The sequence below is a fragment of the Diadema antillarum genome, unplaced genomic scaffold, assembly GCF_040938485.1.
Source record: "Diadema antillarum isolate AM-2024a unplaced genomic scaffold, OU_Dant_1.0 scf00000132, whole genome shotgun sequence".
In the NCBI taxonomy this organism is placed as follows: Eukaryota; Metazoa; Echinodermata; class Echinoidea; order Diadematoida; family Diadematidae; genus Diadema; species Diadema antillarum.
This window is the reverse complement of record NW_027271021.1, coordinates 1,259,802-1,273,497: the sequence shown is the minus strand read 5'-3', so window position 1 is coordinate 1,273,497 and position 13,696 is coordinate 1,259,802. Positions and strand designations below refer to the sequence as shown.

At 39.2% G+C, this 13,696-nt stretch overlaps 1 protein-coding gene across 1 annotated transcript in view; it reads right to left on the bottom strand.

Moving 5' to 3' along the window:
• Positions 1 to 13,696, bottom strand: part of LOC139720703 (cGMP-dependent protein kinase 1-like) — a 56,140-nt gene that overhangs the window by 13,919 nt on the left and 28,525 nt on the right. The window contains exons 3-7 of the mRNA XM_071632057.1: positions 9,270 to 9,383; positions 7,326 to 7,431; positions 6,351 to 6,492; positions 4,431 to 4,525; positions 2,673 to 2,741 (exon numbers count right to left, since the gene is read on the bottom strand). Of these exons, the coding sequence (XP_071488158.1) occupies positions 2,673 to 2,741; positions 4,431 to 4,525; positions 6,351 to 6,492; positions 7,326 to 7,431; positions 9,270 to 9,383 (526 nt within the window). The remainder of the gene's footprint in view (positions 1 to 2,672; positions 2,742 to 4,430; positions 4,526 to 6,350; positions 6,493 to 7,325; positions 7,432 to 9,269; positions 9,384 to 13,696) is intronic.

Below are 13,696 nucleotides of genomic sequence, written 5' to 3'. Positions count from 1 at the left end.
TTAATCTCCATTTCATAGAGAAAAATAACCACGATCTTCTGTGGAGCAAGATATTATTCATTCAGTGACACGATTAGTTCAAGAGATACGAACTGGTGCAGGTAGCAAGGCACACGGACCGTCGTGATAAACCACTGTAAGGGTGCGTTCACATAGAAGTATACTATTCGGGTATTCGGGCTCGTTTTTCGAGGGCACGCGAATAGCTTGAATCGAACGATAGGATTTCCTCACACCGGTTCACATAAGAGGGCACTATTCGAAAGTACGAATAGCTGCGAAAAGTATAGCAAAGTGGGAATCGAGCTTGTTCGATTTTCTTGCAGCGTATACCGTCTCTCGTTTATGAAATAATGACACTTTTGGTATGGATTTGCCCTTAAGCAAAAATAAGCATGTAGACTGACATTCTGATGCAGTTTAGAAATTGTTAATAAGATTTGCTGGGATGTAGGAGGAAGAAATCCTCACTGCATGGGATGGTGAGTTGACGGTGCGGGTGGCGGTGTATTCGGTGCCCGAATACCGAATAGCGAATAGCGAATAGCGAATAGCGAATACCGAATACTTCTATGTGAACGCAGCCTAAGAGGACTTTTGGCGCCCGTCGCGGACACTTCGACTTCTTCACAAGAAAACTTTATGACCGTGATAAATAACTCATAATTCGAATAGCGCAGTAATTCTGCGAATTATGGAAATTTGACGGTAAACACTTGGTTTTTTTTCTTTTAAGCTGAAGGTCACGAAAAGTCAATTTTGATGGCAGGAAAACAACCCCTCCAATATTCAAGAGGGTAAGAAGAAAAGTCGTTATGAAGAAAATCAGAGAACGACAGGGGGTAGGAGAGAGAGACAAGAGGAGCGGGGAAAAAGAAAAGAAAAAAGGAAGCGAGAGAAGAACTGACAAAGCTCTACGGACTTAATTTGACTTGCTAATTCACATTTCCAGAAGCCGGAGGATTGATGACCTTATTTCACAAAATCTTGTCGTAATCTCGCGGGGAAGTACGCAGACCGGTGCTCATCGCTTGATATTGCAAAGACGTGCAATCTTTTGCGACGAGAGCATATAGCTGTGGAGGCTACGGGACAAAATCCTATACTGAAATTCAATAGCCATCCCAGGTTTGTCTCAATCACGCTTGGCTCTTTGTTGTTAATACGTTCATGTATTGCTGTTGTCGTTTTTTCCCTCTCTGCCATTGTTCGTGCTTTTCTTCTCCGTCTGTGGCTGTTGTTGAAAGAAGCAGATAACGGTGACGAAACGCGAAGTTATCATTGTTTTCTTACGCGCTCGTGAGCGTTGCAGTATTCTGTGGCGTATGGTCCTTGGTGAATCTCGACGGTTGGATCTCGCGCGATCAGTATACAATCCCCAGGATATCAGGGCATTACCGGCATAAAACTCGGGGGAGGATCATGTTGTGTATTTGGGCACGTGACCGTAGACATCGACGTTGATTTGTAGGGGTACATCCGGGAACGTTGGAGTGAGGGTAGCGTGTATCTTGTTCACTCACGATATGGAGTAAAAAGCACTGCCCAGGGTGGCGTTGTAACTCTGGACTTTCCGACCTTTTTTTTTAAAGGGTTTTGTTTGATTGTGTACTTCTGCACTTATCGTAGTGGAGAAATGTGATTTCCGATTACCAGTGTGTTATACCATCAAATTGAGTTTTGTAAACATTGTTCGAATCACCAGGGCTTATTATAATCATAACTGTTTTTTTACTATATCGTTCAGGGTTAAATGGTCTGTATAGGCTTACTTTTGTGCATTATATATATATATATATATATATATATATATATATATATATATATATACATACATACAGTTAGCAACGAAATTATTCATACCTCTAAGAAATTATTAGTTTTGAGCAGATTTCTTACAAGTGAAGTATGGAGTGATAGTGATCGGGTGTTAACTTTTTACTCTTGTTCGTCCTCTATAAATTGACATTAATTCCAGTTTCACCTCATTTGCATAACAATAGAAATGTTGAGATATAACAGCCAATCACTGTCATTCCATCCTTTACTTGTAAGAAATCTGCTCAAAACTAAAAAATTCCCAGGGGTATGAATAATTTTGTTGTTAACTGCAATAGAAGGCATCAAGTTGTTCACGAAATGCTTGTCACGTTACATCAAAGAAGCCTCTAATATCAAGGCTTTGACGTCACTTTGAATGGAATCATGTGAGCTGATGACGTCATCATCTTGTAAGTCCTCCACTGCCCCATAAACAAACTCTTCCCCAAATTCCTTTCCCCCCCCCCTCTTTCGAAAGAATGTTATACAAAACGATAAAAATATTCATTTTTTTCGCATAAAAACTTGCAGAATTGGGTTAACTTGGCACTTGCGACTGTTGAGGAGGGTTTGATTTTAACTTAATCTACCAAAGTCAACTTCACTATCGAAACGAATGTAACCTGGAAAAAACATACACCGAGGGTGTAATAAAGTGAAAAACGTACGCATTTGAAATTCTGTTCGTCTACTCGTCTTACTTCTACTGCGACTGCTATAAGCATTCTTATTTTTCGTTCTGGTGACCCGTTTTGGATGACATAGTTTGAGTATATAGGAAAAAAAAGAGCCACATCCAAGTGAGATAAATTTGCATTTGAGCGTATTAAAACGAAGGTCACTCTACTTACGTTCTGTCCACTACCAAGCACTCGCAGCCTCCCTTGTCAGCCAGCACATTCGCCGTCCGTACATCCTCGCTGATGGGGGGAAATAGGAAAAAATCATACAAAATCAAACTATACACACGATTTGCAAGCGTGATAACCGCAAATAATAACAAAAGAAAATTTGTGTAAGCATACGCGTGAATCATAAGTCTCTTATATGAATGTAAAAGCATATTAAAGTCTCTGTCCCTCTCTCTCTCTCAAAGAAAAAAACCACAACAAACTAGCACCCGTTCTAATCATTTCAAGGTTGTTGTTGTCGAGAACTGTTGTTTGTTTGTTTGTTTGTTTGTTGTATATTTTAGTGCAGATTGAAAGTCCAACTGCAGAATATTGGAGTGGCATCTCAGGGACAATGCATATATTCATTTTCATTTAGGTGTCGTTCAATCACAATAATTTCCTAAGACCTGCAGCGAGATGACGTATTCTTCAATCAGTATTAATGGCAAATGTTCACTCCTCTGTATTGCACAAAACCCCAGTTTTATACTGTCTTTTATACTGTCCTGACTTCACCCTCGCACCATCCGCATTTGGCGAAGTGACTCCAGAAATTTGGCGATGTGTTTGTGTTAACTCGAGGCTTTCTGTAGATAATGTAAGTAGTCTTGTTTCATGCACGTTTCGGCAAATGTGATCACCTGACACTACTCAGGCTACACCCCGGTAGCTACCGGACGTGCACACGGCTTTTTGCAAGCGTATCATCACGCTTTTGCTTTTGTTTGTTTGTTTGTTTTTTTTTTCGACGGCAGGCACGTGGACTCACATGTCGAGCCGAAGAGTACGTGAAGCAAAACACGACACGCAACATGCCAGGCCTGCCGTTGTGTTCCGCTTTCTGGACGTAACGAACCTCCTTTTTCTTACCAGTGCAGGGGATGCAGATAAGAAAAGAGATCCATTCCTCACTCACAAACTCTATAAGTTATTTTGTTTCTTTTTAGCCTTTTGCATGCGTTGCTTGTCACAGAATTATTAATGCAGTCCTAAATATTTTGCGAAGCTCATTGATAAAAGCTTGGTATGGTCAGCGGGATCGTTTTATCGGGCTTATCATTTAATGATCAAGACTAATTTTAACCAAAACTAACGTCTTTCTTACAAAGGAAGGAATAGGCCTAGTGCAAAAAAATTATGATACGGTAAGAAAGGTCTAACCTTATCGAGTGGATAACATTTTGTCAAAATCCATCCTTTCGCCAAGCAAATGCTGGGCATGAAGTCTACGGCAGGTAACGCTTAATATGTCAATAGACCCTATACAACATATTCGGTACACGACTGATCGATGTAAAACATTTTGACACAACCTTTAGCGACGGCATCGATTAAGTCTTTAAGGAGTCTTACACAACCCATTCCATAACGCTGCAATTTCCTTGACGTGTCCGTCATTTTGCAAATTTTCCTTTCATTTGAATGTATCGTTACCTCGGGCAAACTATATAAAAACTTTGGACATCGCTCTTCTTCTACCACTGCTAATATCCTGATCACTCTTGCAAATTTCTCTCGGACGGCGACAACCGAAGTTTTTGAAGGTCGTATCTCCAAAACAGAAATAATGAGTGATGGAAGCGTCGCAAACAACCAGGGCAATTTTAGGAAAAATTTTCTGACGGGGGAAAAAAGAGCGGGAGCGAAGCGAGTTGCAGGTTTTGTACCCTCCTGCCCAGGGGCCGGTAATTACTTAATGGTCCCTAATGGTCTCACCTGAGCAAGGCTTTCTCGCCGAAGAAGTCGCCCTTGTCCAGCATCCGCACCTCCTGCGGTTCTTTGTGGCCCTGAACGGATTGGGTTACCCGGACCTGTAGCCGTAGAGACAGGGAGATCAATATTTTAGTGCGTTAGTGTTACGTTCGTCATCATTTGTAATTATCCCTATTTCTAAAGCTTATTCTGCAGTGGAGAATCTAATTGGTGGTGCCGTTGCCTTTCAGAGTTGATATGTGATTGATTTGCTCTTGCAAACCCCATAGATATCAGATCATCTCTTCAGTATGTATCTCTATGCCCTGTGATGTCGAATACAATATATCGCTCACGCTCATGGCTCGACGTGTGGCACTCTATTCAAAAAGACAAAAAGGCAAAACTAGTTTTGGTTAAAAATATGAGGATTATATGAAATGAAATGATCCATGAAGTCTTTTGGATGCTAATGGCTTGTTATAACTTGGAAACACATACATGTATCTGTGTAATAAGTTCTTTGATCTGCTCAGAGTAACTCGGCCGTAATAATAAATGTGGCAATAAATGCAAAGAGAGTTCATAGAAATGTCCCACACATTTCAACTCTTCGTAGGGAAAAAATATCCCTCCTCAGTATAGGTTCTTTTCAGAAATGAATATCATTTGCATTTGATCATTGCAGGTAATCTAGTGTGGGTCTGCATGCTTTGTAGTTTGTACCGATGTGTTGGCTCAGTGAGTAGAGCGGCTGCCCTCACAATCGGGAGGTCGTGGGTTCAAACCCCGGCCGCGTCATACCAAAAAGACGTTAAAAGATGGGAGTTGCTGCTACCTTGTTTGCCGTTCAACAGTTGAAAAGGTTAGAGCAACGTCGATCTGGCGCTGCTCAGTGGCTGCCGGGCCCACGATCACTTGGGCAAAATGAATTTCTTGGACAATAAAATTTGGAGTTTATATCCAAAACAATTATTATTATCATTATTATTATTATCAAACGATTCCTTTCATTTCTGTCCAAACTTCTCCGTCAGTCTTCTTCAACTACAATCTCCTCTGATGATGTCACTTACATAATCATGTATTTGCTGAAAATATGCCTTTGAGAAATATATTTAATAATGTCCATTATATTCTCATGTTGAACAAAAGAAGCTGAAGAGTGTCGCTTAGAATTCGATGCAATTTTATAGTTAGTTTATTAAATATTTTGCACATTGTCTTCAAATCAAACAAACGAAGGACCCTAGAGAAAATGTAAAATCAAATTAAGGCGCTATTTGACGCCTATTCATCTCAAACAATTGAAGCTTGACATGAAATATGCTTCAAATTGAATGTCTACATGTCATTGACTTCTTTCCACTGACTTGTAATTTTTTTTAATGCATGGGCCACTGGCAAAAAGGTTGACAAAAAGACGCTACTCTTCAATTACAGTACAGACATTCATATAATCTCTGTGTGTGGTCTATCGTATGATGTCATTAAAAAGACACAGGTGCACCACGTAATTAGCCATAGCGTGAAGGCGTTTACAAACAAATAACAGGTCCAGAGTCACAGATAAGCGCAAGGCTAATGAACACACAATAATGATCCAGGCGTTTATCTTACTTGAACAATACTTTCAAGCGTCATTATTCTATTCTGGTATCCGTCGACAGCTTGAAAACGCACGAACACCCTTCAGCGTTCCATAACACTGTGTTTGTCACTATCATTATGTCACGGAGAACGGAAGAAGAGCGCCATGTCAGTGGCGCCTTTGAAGGTCCCTACGCATGGCGACATGTACAGTCAACAGCTTTTTATATAAGGTTAATGAACACACATGGAATATGTACGTCAATACAAATACATGTATGTATATGTGTGTTTGTTTGTGTGTGTGTGTGTGTGTGTGTGTGTGCGTGCGTGCGTATTTGCGTGTGGACGTACCTGTCCTCGGCATATGATGTAGAAGGTGTCCCCTCTGGAGCCCTCTACGATGATATACTCGCCTTCGTGGAAGTAGTCAACCTCCAGACTATTCGCTAACTTGAAGAGGTTATCGGAAGACAAATCTTTGAGCAAAGGCACACTACGGAAGAAAAAAAAATAGAAAGCGAGAGAAATATTGATAATGACAAGAATGAGAAATATAATGATGATACCAATGCTCTAACACGTATGACCCTTGTATGACTCGGGGAGATTAAGATAACAAGTTCGAAAGGCTATAGAAAGATGGTAACACCACTGGATAACCTATTGTTATTATAGGCACAAAGGAAATACATGTATTACAAGCAAAAACAAAAACAAAAACAATGAAGACATTGCAAATCAGGTATTGCAAATCAGGTATTAATACATAGGCAAAAATTTAATTCATTTTTCGTGTTTTTAATTCATAATATTCATACCGTAAATCCTTTCCTCCCCAAGACGGAAATTCCTGCATTGCTGACAGGCACTCATTAGCAAAGCTATTACTGACACCAACAACCGCGTAATACACGACAGCTAAGCAGCGTAATAGTAAAAAGCGTTGCCATGGCTATCTCACTCGACAATATTAAGTACATGCCTCGAGTCTGCCCATACCCCGGGTTTTCATCACGACGCTGCGTTTTTTTCTTCTTCTTTTTTTTTTTTGATGGGTGACTGTTGATTTCTTTTAGGTGCTTACTGCCCTTTTCTGTATAGAGACTCTTTGAAAACAGAACTGACAAAAGTTCGTTTTAAGAGAGCCACCTGAACTTGGCGAGGAAACACAAGGAGGTGATAGATTAGGATATCAAGTACTCTGTTTTTTCTTCTTCTTCTAATGTTCGTGGGGCCAACCACTCGAACGATCACGTTTATGCATTTTGCCGGCATTCATCACCACACTAAATGCTCCCAAGCAAGCGAGTTATATATTAAAGTCACCTCTTTAGGAAGTTGTAATACTCTTCGTGTCGCTGCATTCCCGTTTTCATCATAATCATCTGGAACACGGTCCGGTCTATGGCCCAGATCTTAGCGTCAGTCACGGCTGAAGAGACAGAAAAAAAACCATGAAGAAGTTGTAATAATTAAAAAAAAACAACAACAACGAAAAAAAAAATAAACATCACACAATGCGAAACAAAAAACGACTATCTCTTGCTACGCCATTCCTAGTTAAATGTCCCTCGTACATTTCTCTCCTTACCTTTTAATCAATGTCATAAAAATGCATATGGATGTGTTTATAGTTAAAAACCTATATTAGATTTATCATGTCTGTTATATTTTTTCTTGGAAACATGCATTGTCAGGATATCAACGGTCTCATAAAAAAAGAATGCCTTGCCATGTCGCTTGATGAATTAGAAGGGCTTATATCGAGTCATTATATTTCTCCCGTACAGCAAAATAAAGAGAGCTGTGTTAGAGTTCTATTAAGGAAATATTTTGATATTTGATCTTACAAATCTTTTATTAACTCCCATGCACACTTCTGTATCTATTGGGGGAAAAGAGATATATGATTGTTGAAAGTATGTATAGGGCTGCTAAATAACTTGGGGTCAAACTTTGCTATATTTTACATTGATACTCAGCATCTTGCTCGTATTTAGTAAGGTATCTGTCTGCTATGCATTGCCATGTGTGTGAGTCACTGAACGCTACTTTGCCTACTGCGTTCTACAGTTGCCTTCAGCCTTTCAATTATTGCTATGGCAACACGTTTGTGAGAAGAGATCGTTACCCAGCTTCAGCATCCAACAGACAATGAGTTATGCCATTTAATAATGTTGGTTAATGCAAGGACTTTTGATCTGCGCACATGTGAAAAGAAAACCATGCACACATACACATCGTATCGTATACAACATAACATAAATACAAAGTACACAGTATCATCCTCATGCACACACGCACGTTATTGTTCTCTCCCTCACACACACACACACACACACACACACACACACAGATATATATATATATATATATATATATATATATATATATATATATATATATATATATATATACATATATAAACATACAAACAAACAAAACAAACGCAGTTATTTTCACGTTACATGGTCACAATAATGGAAACCAAAACCCAAAGAGAAATGTGGATTGAGTGAAAGCAGTAGAACCCATCGGTCAAAGTCTGAGGAAAATCGGACAATCGATGCAAAAGTTATGATTTTTTTTTTTAGAATTTAGGTGTGGAAACCATTGGATTGAATTGGCCAAGGAGACAAGGAGTCAAATTGACTTTGAATTGAATTGAATTAAATTGATGAGGAGACTGCTAGAGGTTATAATGTCATGTGTGGACAACAATCCAAAGAAATTATGAATTTTTCTATAGCATAATGAAAGAGCACTTGACTAACCGCTTTCAGAAAGCAGGGGGTATAATTGCTACCCATAAAATTATGCCAGTAAAAAGTTGATGGAATGTGTAATTTTGATGAAAAATAAATGAATTTTTGTGGAATTCCCTTTATATTTTCATTATATTGTTGTCCGCACATGACGCCATAACCTCTACTAGTCTCCTCATCCAGCGGTTCCAACACCAAAAACTTACAAAATTCATAACTTTTGCATCGATTGTCCGATTTTCCTCAAACTTCTACTGATGCGTTCTTCTAATGTTGCTGCTTTCACTCAATCCACATTTCTCTTTGGGTCTTGGGTCCCTTTAAAGTCAATAATGCAATGAGCAAACATTGGGAGGTAGTGTGCAAAACAGACAGGTGAAATAACAGAAGGAAATGCCCACTAGACTTGGCAATAAACGAATACATCGACAGACACACAGACAGACATACAGATAAACAAATAAACAAACAAACAAAAATCCAGACAAGCAAAAACACGACGCACCTGTCACAGTGGCTGTTCTGGTACAATTGTAGAGGATGGCCAGCTCCCCAAAGACCTTACCGGGGCCCATGGAGGCGAGAAATTTGTCTCCTTGGCTAACCTCCAACTTTCCCTCTGGAAAAGGAAGGTGGGGGTGGGGATGAGAATAAAAACAAAGAGATAATTCAGACATGGTTAGAAAAACAAAACACAACTCAAAACATTAAACACATGAATAAATGAATTAAACTTCTTCTTATCCAGATTTTCGAAAAATAAATTTGCGGAAAAGGTATGGTTGTTTTTCATTGCTTGCCGAATACATGTATATTTCTTTTTTGGGTCGTTGCTGTTTTAGTTCTTATGAGGAATGAGTCGTCAAAGGGAAAATATAGGCCCTACTTCCATGGTAAAATTGGCTGTAATAGATACAATAAATCTTAACAATGGTAAGTTTTTTATATAAAAATCTGCCATTTGATAGAAAAGATACGGAAATGCAAAATTCCACGAAAAGTAGTCGTAGTCACATTTTAAGCAAATTAGATGAAGTATAGAATTGTCTTCATATGCCTTCATAAACGAGTTACAGAGTAGTAATGATTTATCAATGGTGACTCTCCAAAAGGGAGTGGGAGTTGTACATCACAGTTGCTTAACTACAGACAATAGGACATACAATTGAGTATATGAATATAAGAACGACCCAAGTCCAATTTTTGGCCAAATTCAGTTTGACATGGGAAATTGTAGCTTATGCATGGACTCATCTTGTGTGTAAATGATAAGTCCTAATTACCCCCGGAAGTGCCTGAAATAAATGAGTTAAATCTTATATGAATGTAAGAATGAAGGACTTGGGTCATTCTTACATTCATATTATAGCGCCCTCTCTCGTCCTTCTCTCATCTCTATAGCAGAATATCATATACAGTCAAACCTGTCTATAGCGGCCACCCAAGGGATACGGAAAAAGTGGCCGTTATAGACAGGTGGCCGCTATAGACAGGTAATCCAACTTTGTGTGCATTGCCTACATGTACATGTATCATCGTTGTATATACATGTACATTTATGTGTGTACGTATGCACAAGTGTGTATCATGCATAGAACAATGCCGGTGTTTATGAAATTGTTGCACAGTACACGTCTAGATGTAGCATGTGCACAGTCATGAATTAGTGCATTATTGTGACTGAATAAGTGATGAATGCAACGGTGGCGATGACTGAATGTTGCCCAGAAATGACTGGCACGGCTAAAAAGCAGAAAAATACCCTGAATTATCGGCTCGGCTACGGCTCCATCGGGTTTTTGGCCGCTATAGACAGGTTAAAATCTACCGCGGGAAACAAAATTTGTGGCCGCTGGCCGCGTTAGACAGGTGGCCGCTATACACAGGGTCTTTAACATGGCTTTTCTCTCGGGGGGATTTTTCAGTGGCCGCTATAGACAGGTGGCCGCTATAGAGAGGTGGCCGCTAAGGCAGGTTTGACTGTATATGAATCAAAGAACGACCCAAGTCCATATGAATCAAAGAACGACCCAAGTCCATCACACAAAATGGCGTCTCCACAATTAATGTTAATGTTAATTGTCATAATAATATATGTTCTAATTTGTATATACAATGTTGCCTTCCCATCACAGTTAAATAGAATATTATTGGAAAAACAAAAAAAATATGAAGTTTTTTTTAGTTCACTCGAAATGGTCTTCCATGGACTTGGGTCGTTCTTATATTCATATATACTCAATTGCATACTCCCTTCGTGTACAACTCGATATAATGAGAGGGATAGGAGGCGATTATATTATCGCCTATATAGTCCAACTTGCACCGTGATTGTTACTCATATTTCCGCGAAACGGAAATAAAACAATGAATTTAAAAATCCCACTATTAACTCTCTGGTTGGTTATCCTCCCCCTTTTTATCAAGCTTTTGTAATTGGTTTTTGTGTTTTTTCTGTCCGTTTGTCTTCACTCCAACCAGGGAGGAGAGATCATGGTGATAATGGAAGAGAGTACCTATAAGAAAAAAAAAAACAGCATCCTGTGATATACTAGTATGCAACATGGCGCCTTTGAATGTTTCTACTGATAAATGGAGCTAAAAATAAATGCTTCATCATCATCATCATCATCATCATCATCATCATCAATATCATCATCATCAACAACAACAACAACAACAGCAGCAGCAGCAACAACAACAACAACATCATCATTATCATCATCAACATGGCTTTTTCAACGTGTGGAGCGTCGCGTCAAATTATCAGACTATACGATAGTTTGGTTCCTGTTCAGCTCTCAGATACTATTGAGAAGGACGAAGAGAAGTGCTACCCGCACATGAGAGGATAAATTCTATCGTTTTCATGTCATTCAACACTTTCAATAGCAACTACAAACCCTTGTATGGGAAAACATATCCGTATGATGAAAGGTAGCTATAGACCTGCTGCTGAAAAGTGCAAATGAGTCGAGTTGAACAACAACTGAACAAGGAAATTAGTTTTGTTCAAGACTTCATCAATAATAACGATATTCCTTTCTCTTTTAATATCCCCGCAGCCTTAAAAATGAACACAAACTAATAACAATCGGAATGGATGGACGGGAGGAAGGGATTTAATTCAGTCAACCTCGTGTACGTGAAAATTGGATGCTATATCAGTGTATATCTTCCCTCTTTCGTTGCCAAAAGCAGTAAAAATATAGCAAGTGAATACTGAATGCTCAATGCAAGCTACGAGTTCTGAGGGAATGAACAAAATTGTATACACAATTTGTGCGTGAATAAATCGAGCCTGCCTGCTAATGAACCACCTCGGGGTTGCAAAACATCAAGAACGGCGCTCTAAAATGGTTTCGCGTTTTAATTTTCTCTCTCCTATAGAATCTCGTATCTGATATACAAAACAAACAACCACGCAAGAGCGACGGTATATACATCTTGAGTGACTTATTTTCGCAAAGTCAATTTTGCATGTGAATCCCATTGCTTTCAGTCAAAGTTTCCCATCATGATCCTCGGTAAAGCCGTATACGCACACGACAATACCACTTGCACGCAATGCGTTGAAAAAAAAAACAACAAACGACACCTATCACTGCCTATGATTGTAAAAGCATGACTGCACTATATAGACTTTCAGCATTTTGTACTTTTCTTTAAGATGTGATGGCGCAACTCCCCAGCTACCATTGTTCTGCATTTAAGAAGGCGCAGGACCCCTTTCTTTTTATCAAAAACATGTCGGTACAGCAAGTAACAGACTCGCATTTCTGACGGACCGAAAAGAAGAGCGTCGAGGTCTTTAAGATAATAATATCGTCACAGAATGCGGTGACGCATTCTATTTGGTTTATCATCGGTTTTCTTTTTCCATTTATTTCCCGGTTTGTTGAGCATTGGTAGGCAGGTGGCAAGAAAAGTGTTCGGGTTTTAATTCAAGGGAATACAATGTCATGCACTGTGTGGGCTTCATGACTTCCGTCGAGCACAGCTCAAACGATCAATGTGAAATGGTCCTTATGTGGTGGCATGCTAATGAGCTTCTAATGACCCTGTTTGTTCTGCCAGTTAGCTCAAGAATGGAGAGACAGCGCGAACAGAAAGAGAGAAAGAAAAGAAAAACAAAACCCGAGAGCTTATGAGTGTTGGTTCGTGTTGCAACCTTATAGGAGACATTTTATTGGGTTTCTAGAGATAAACACGGTTCCAAAGCTAGTGCTCAGCCCCTTAAATACGCACACACTCCATTACTGACCTGAGCAACGATACACAAATTAGCAATCATGTATAGGACATGCAGTAAACTACTTACACACCGTACTAACTCCATATGTGCAGGAAGCGACGTTGTTAAGTAGCAAACGATGGAGAATAGAAATCTAGATCAGCCAGTCAAGCTATTCTGTATTCTCAAAGATGATTCTCGCCACTAATTTTCCGCCCTTGTTTTACACAGTTAATTCATTCAGTAAGCTACATATGCACTACAAGATATTGTATTCATATTGATAAATTCTTGCGTCGAGTTGTTTTCATTTAAATAAAGATATTCATGATATTGTTATATATTGCTTTTATAGACAGAACCTCATCGCATCTAACCTTCTTTCTGCATGGAAAACTGCAAGCAATGAGTCGGTGGCGATAAAAAGATATATTTTGTGGTGATTCCCTGAGCTTTTTGTGTTGAGCATTTGTTTTTTTGTCAAACATTCTGTGCGATTTTCTTGTCAAAGACAAACGACAATAGATCACTGTTTTATACGGTATCTAAAGACTTATGATAGGCGCTTGCAAACTCGCCACTGGTCACACCATCAAAGCGTGTCTCATCTAAATTAGATAAAAATTCATAGACAGCAGAGTGGATTTGATTTGTGGCTCGTTAAAGTGGGATTTGCCAGTCACATTTAAATGCCAAAT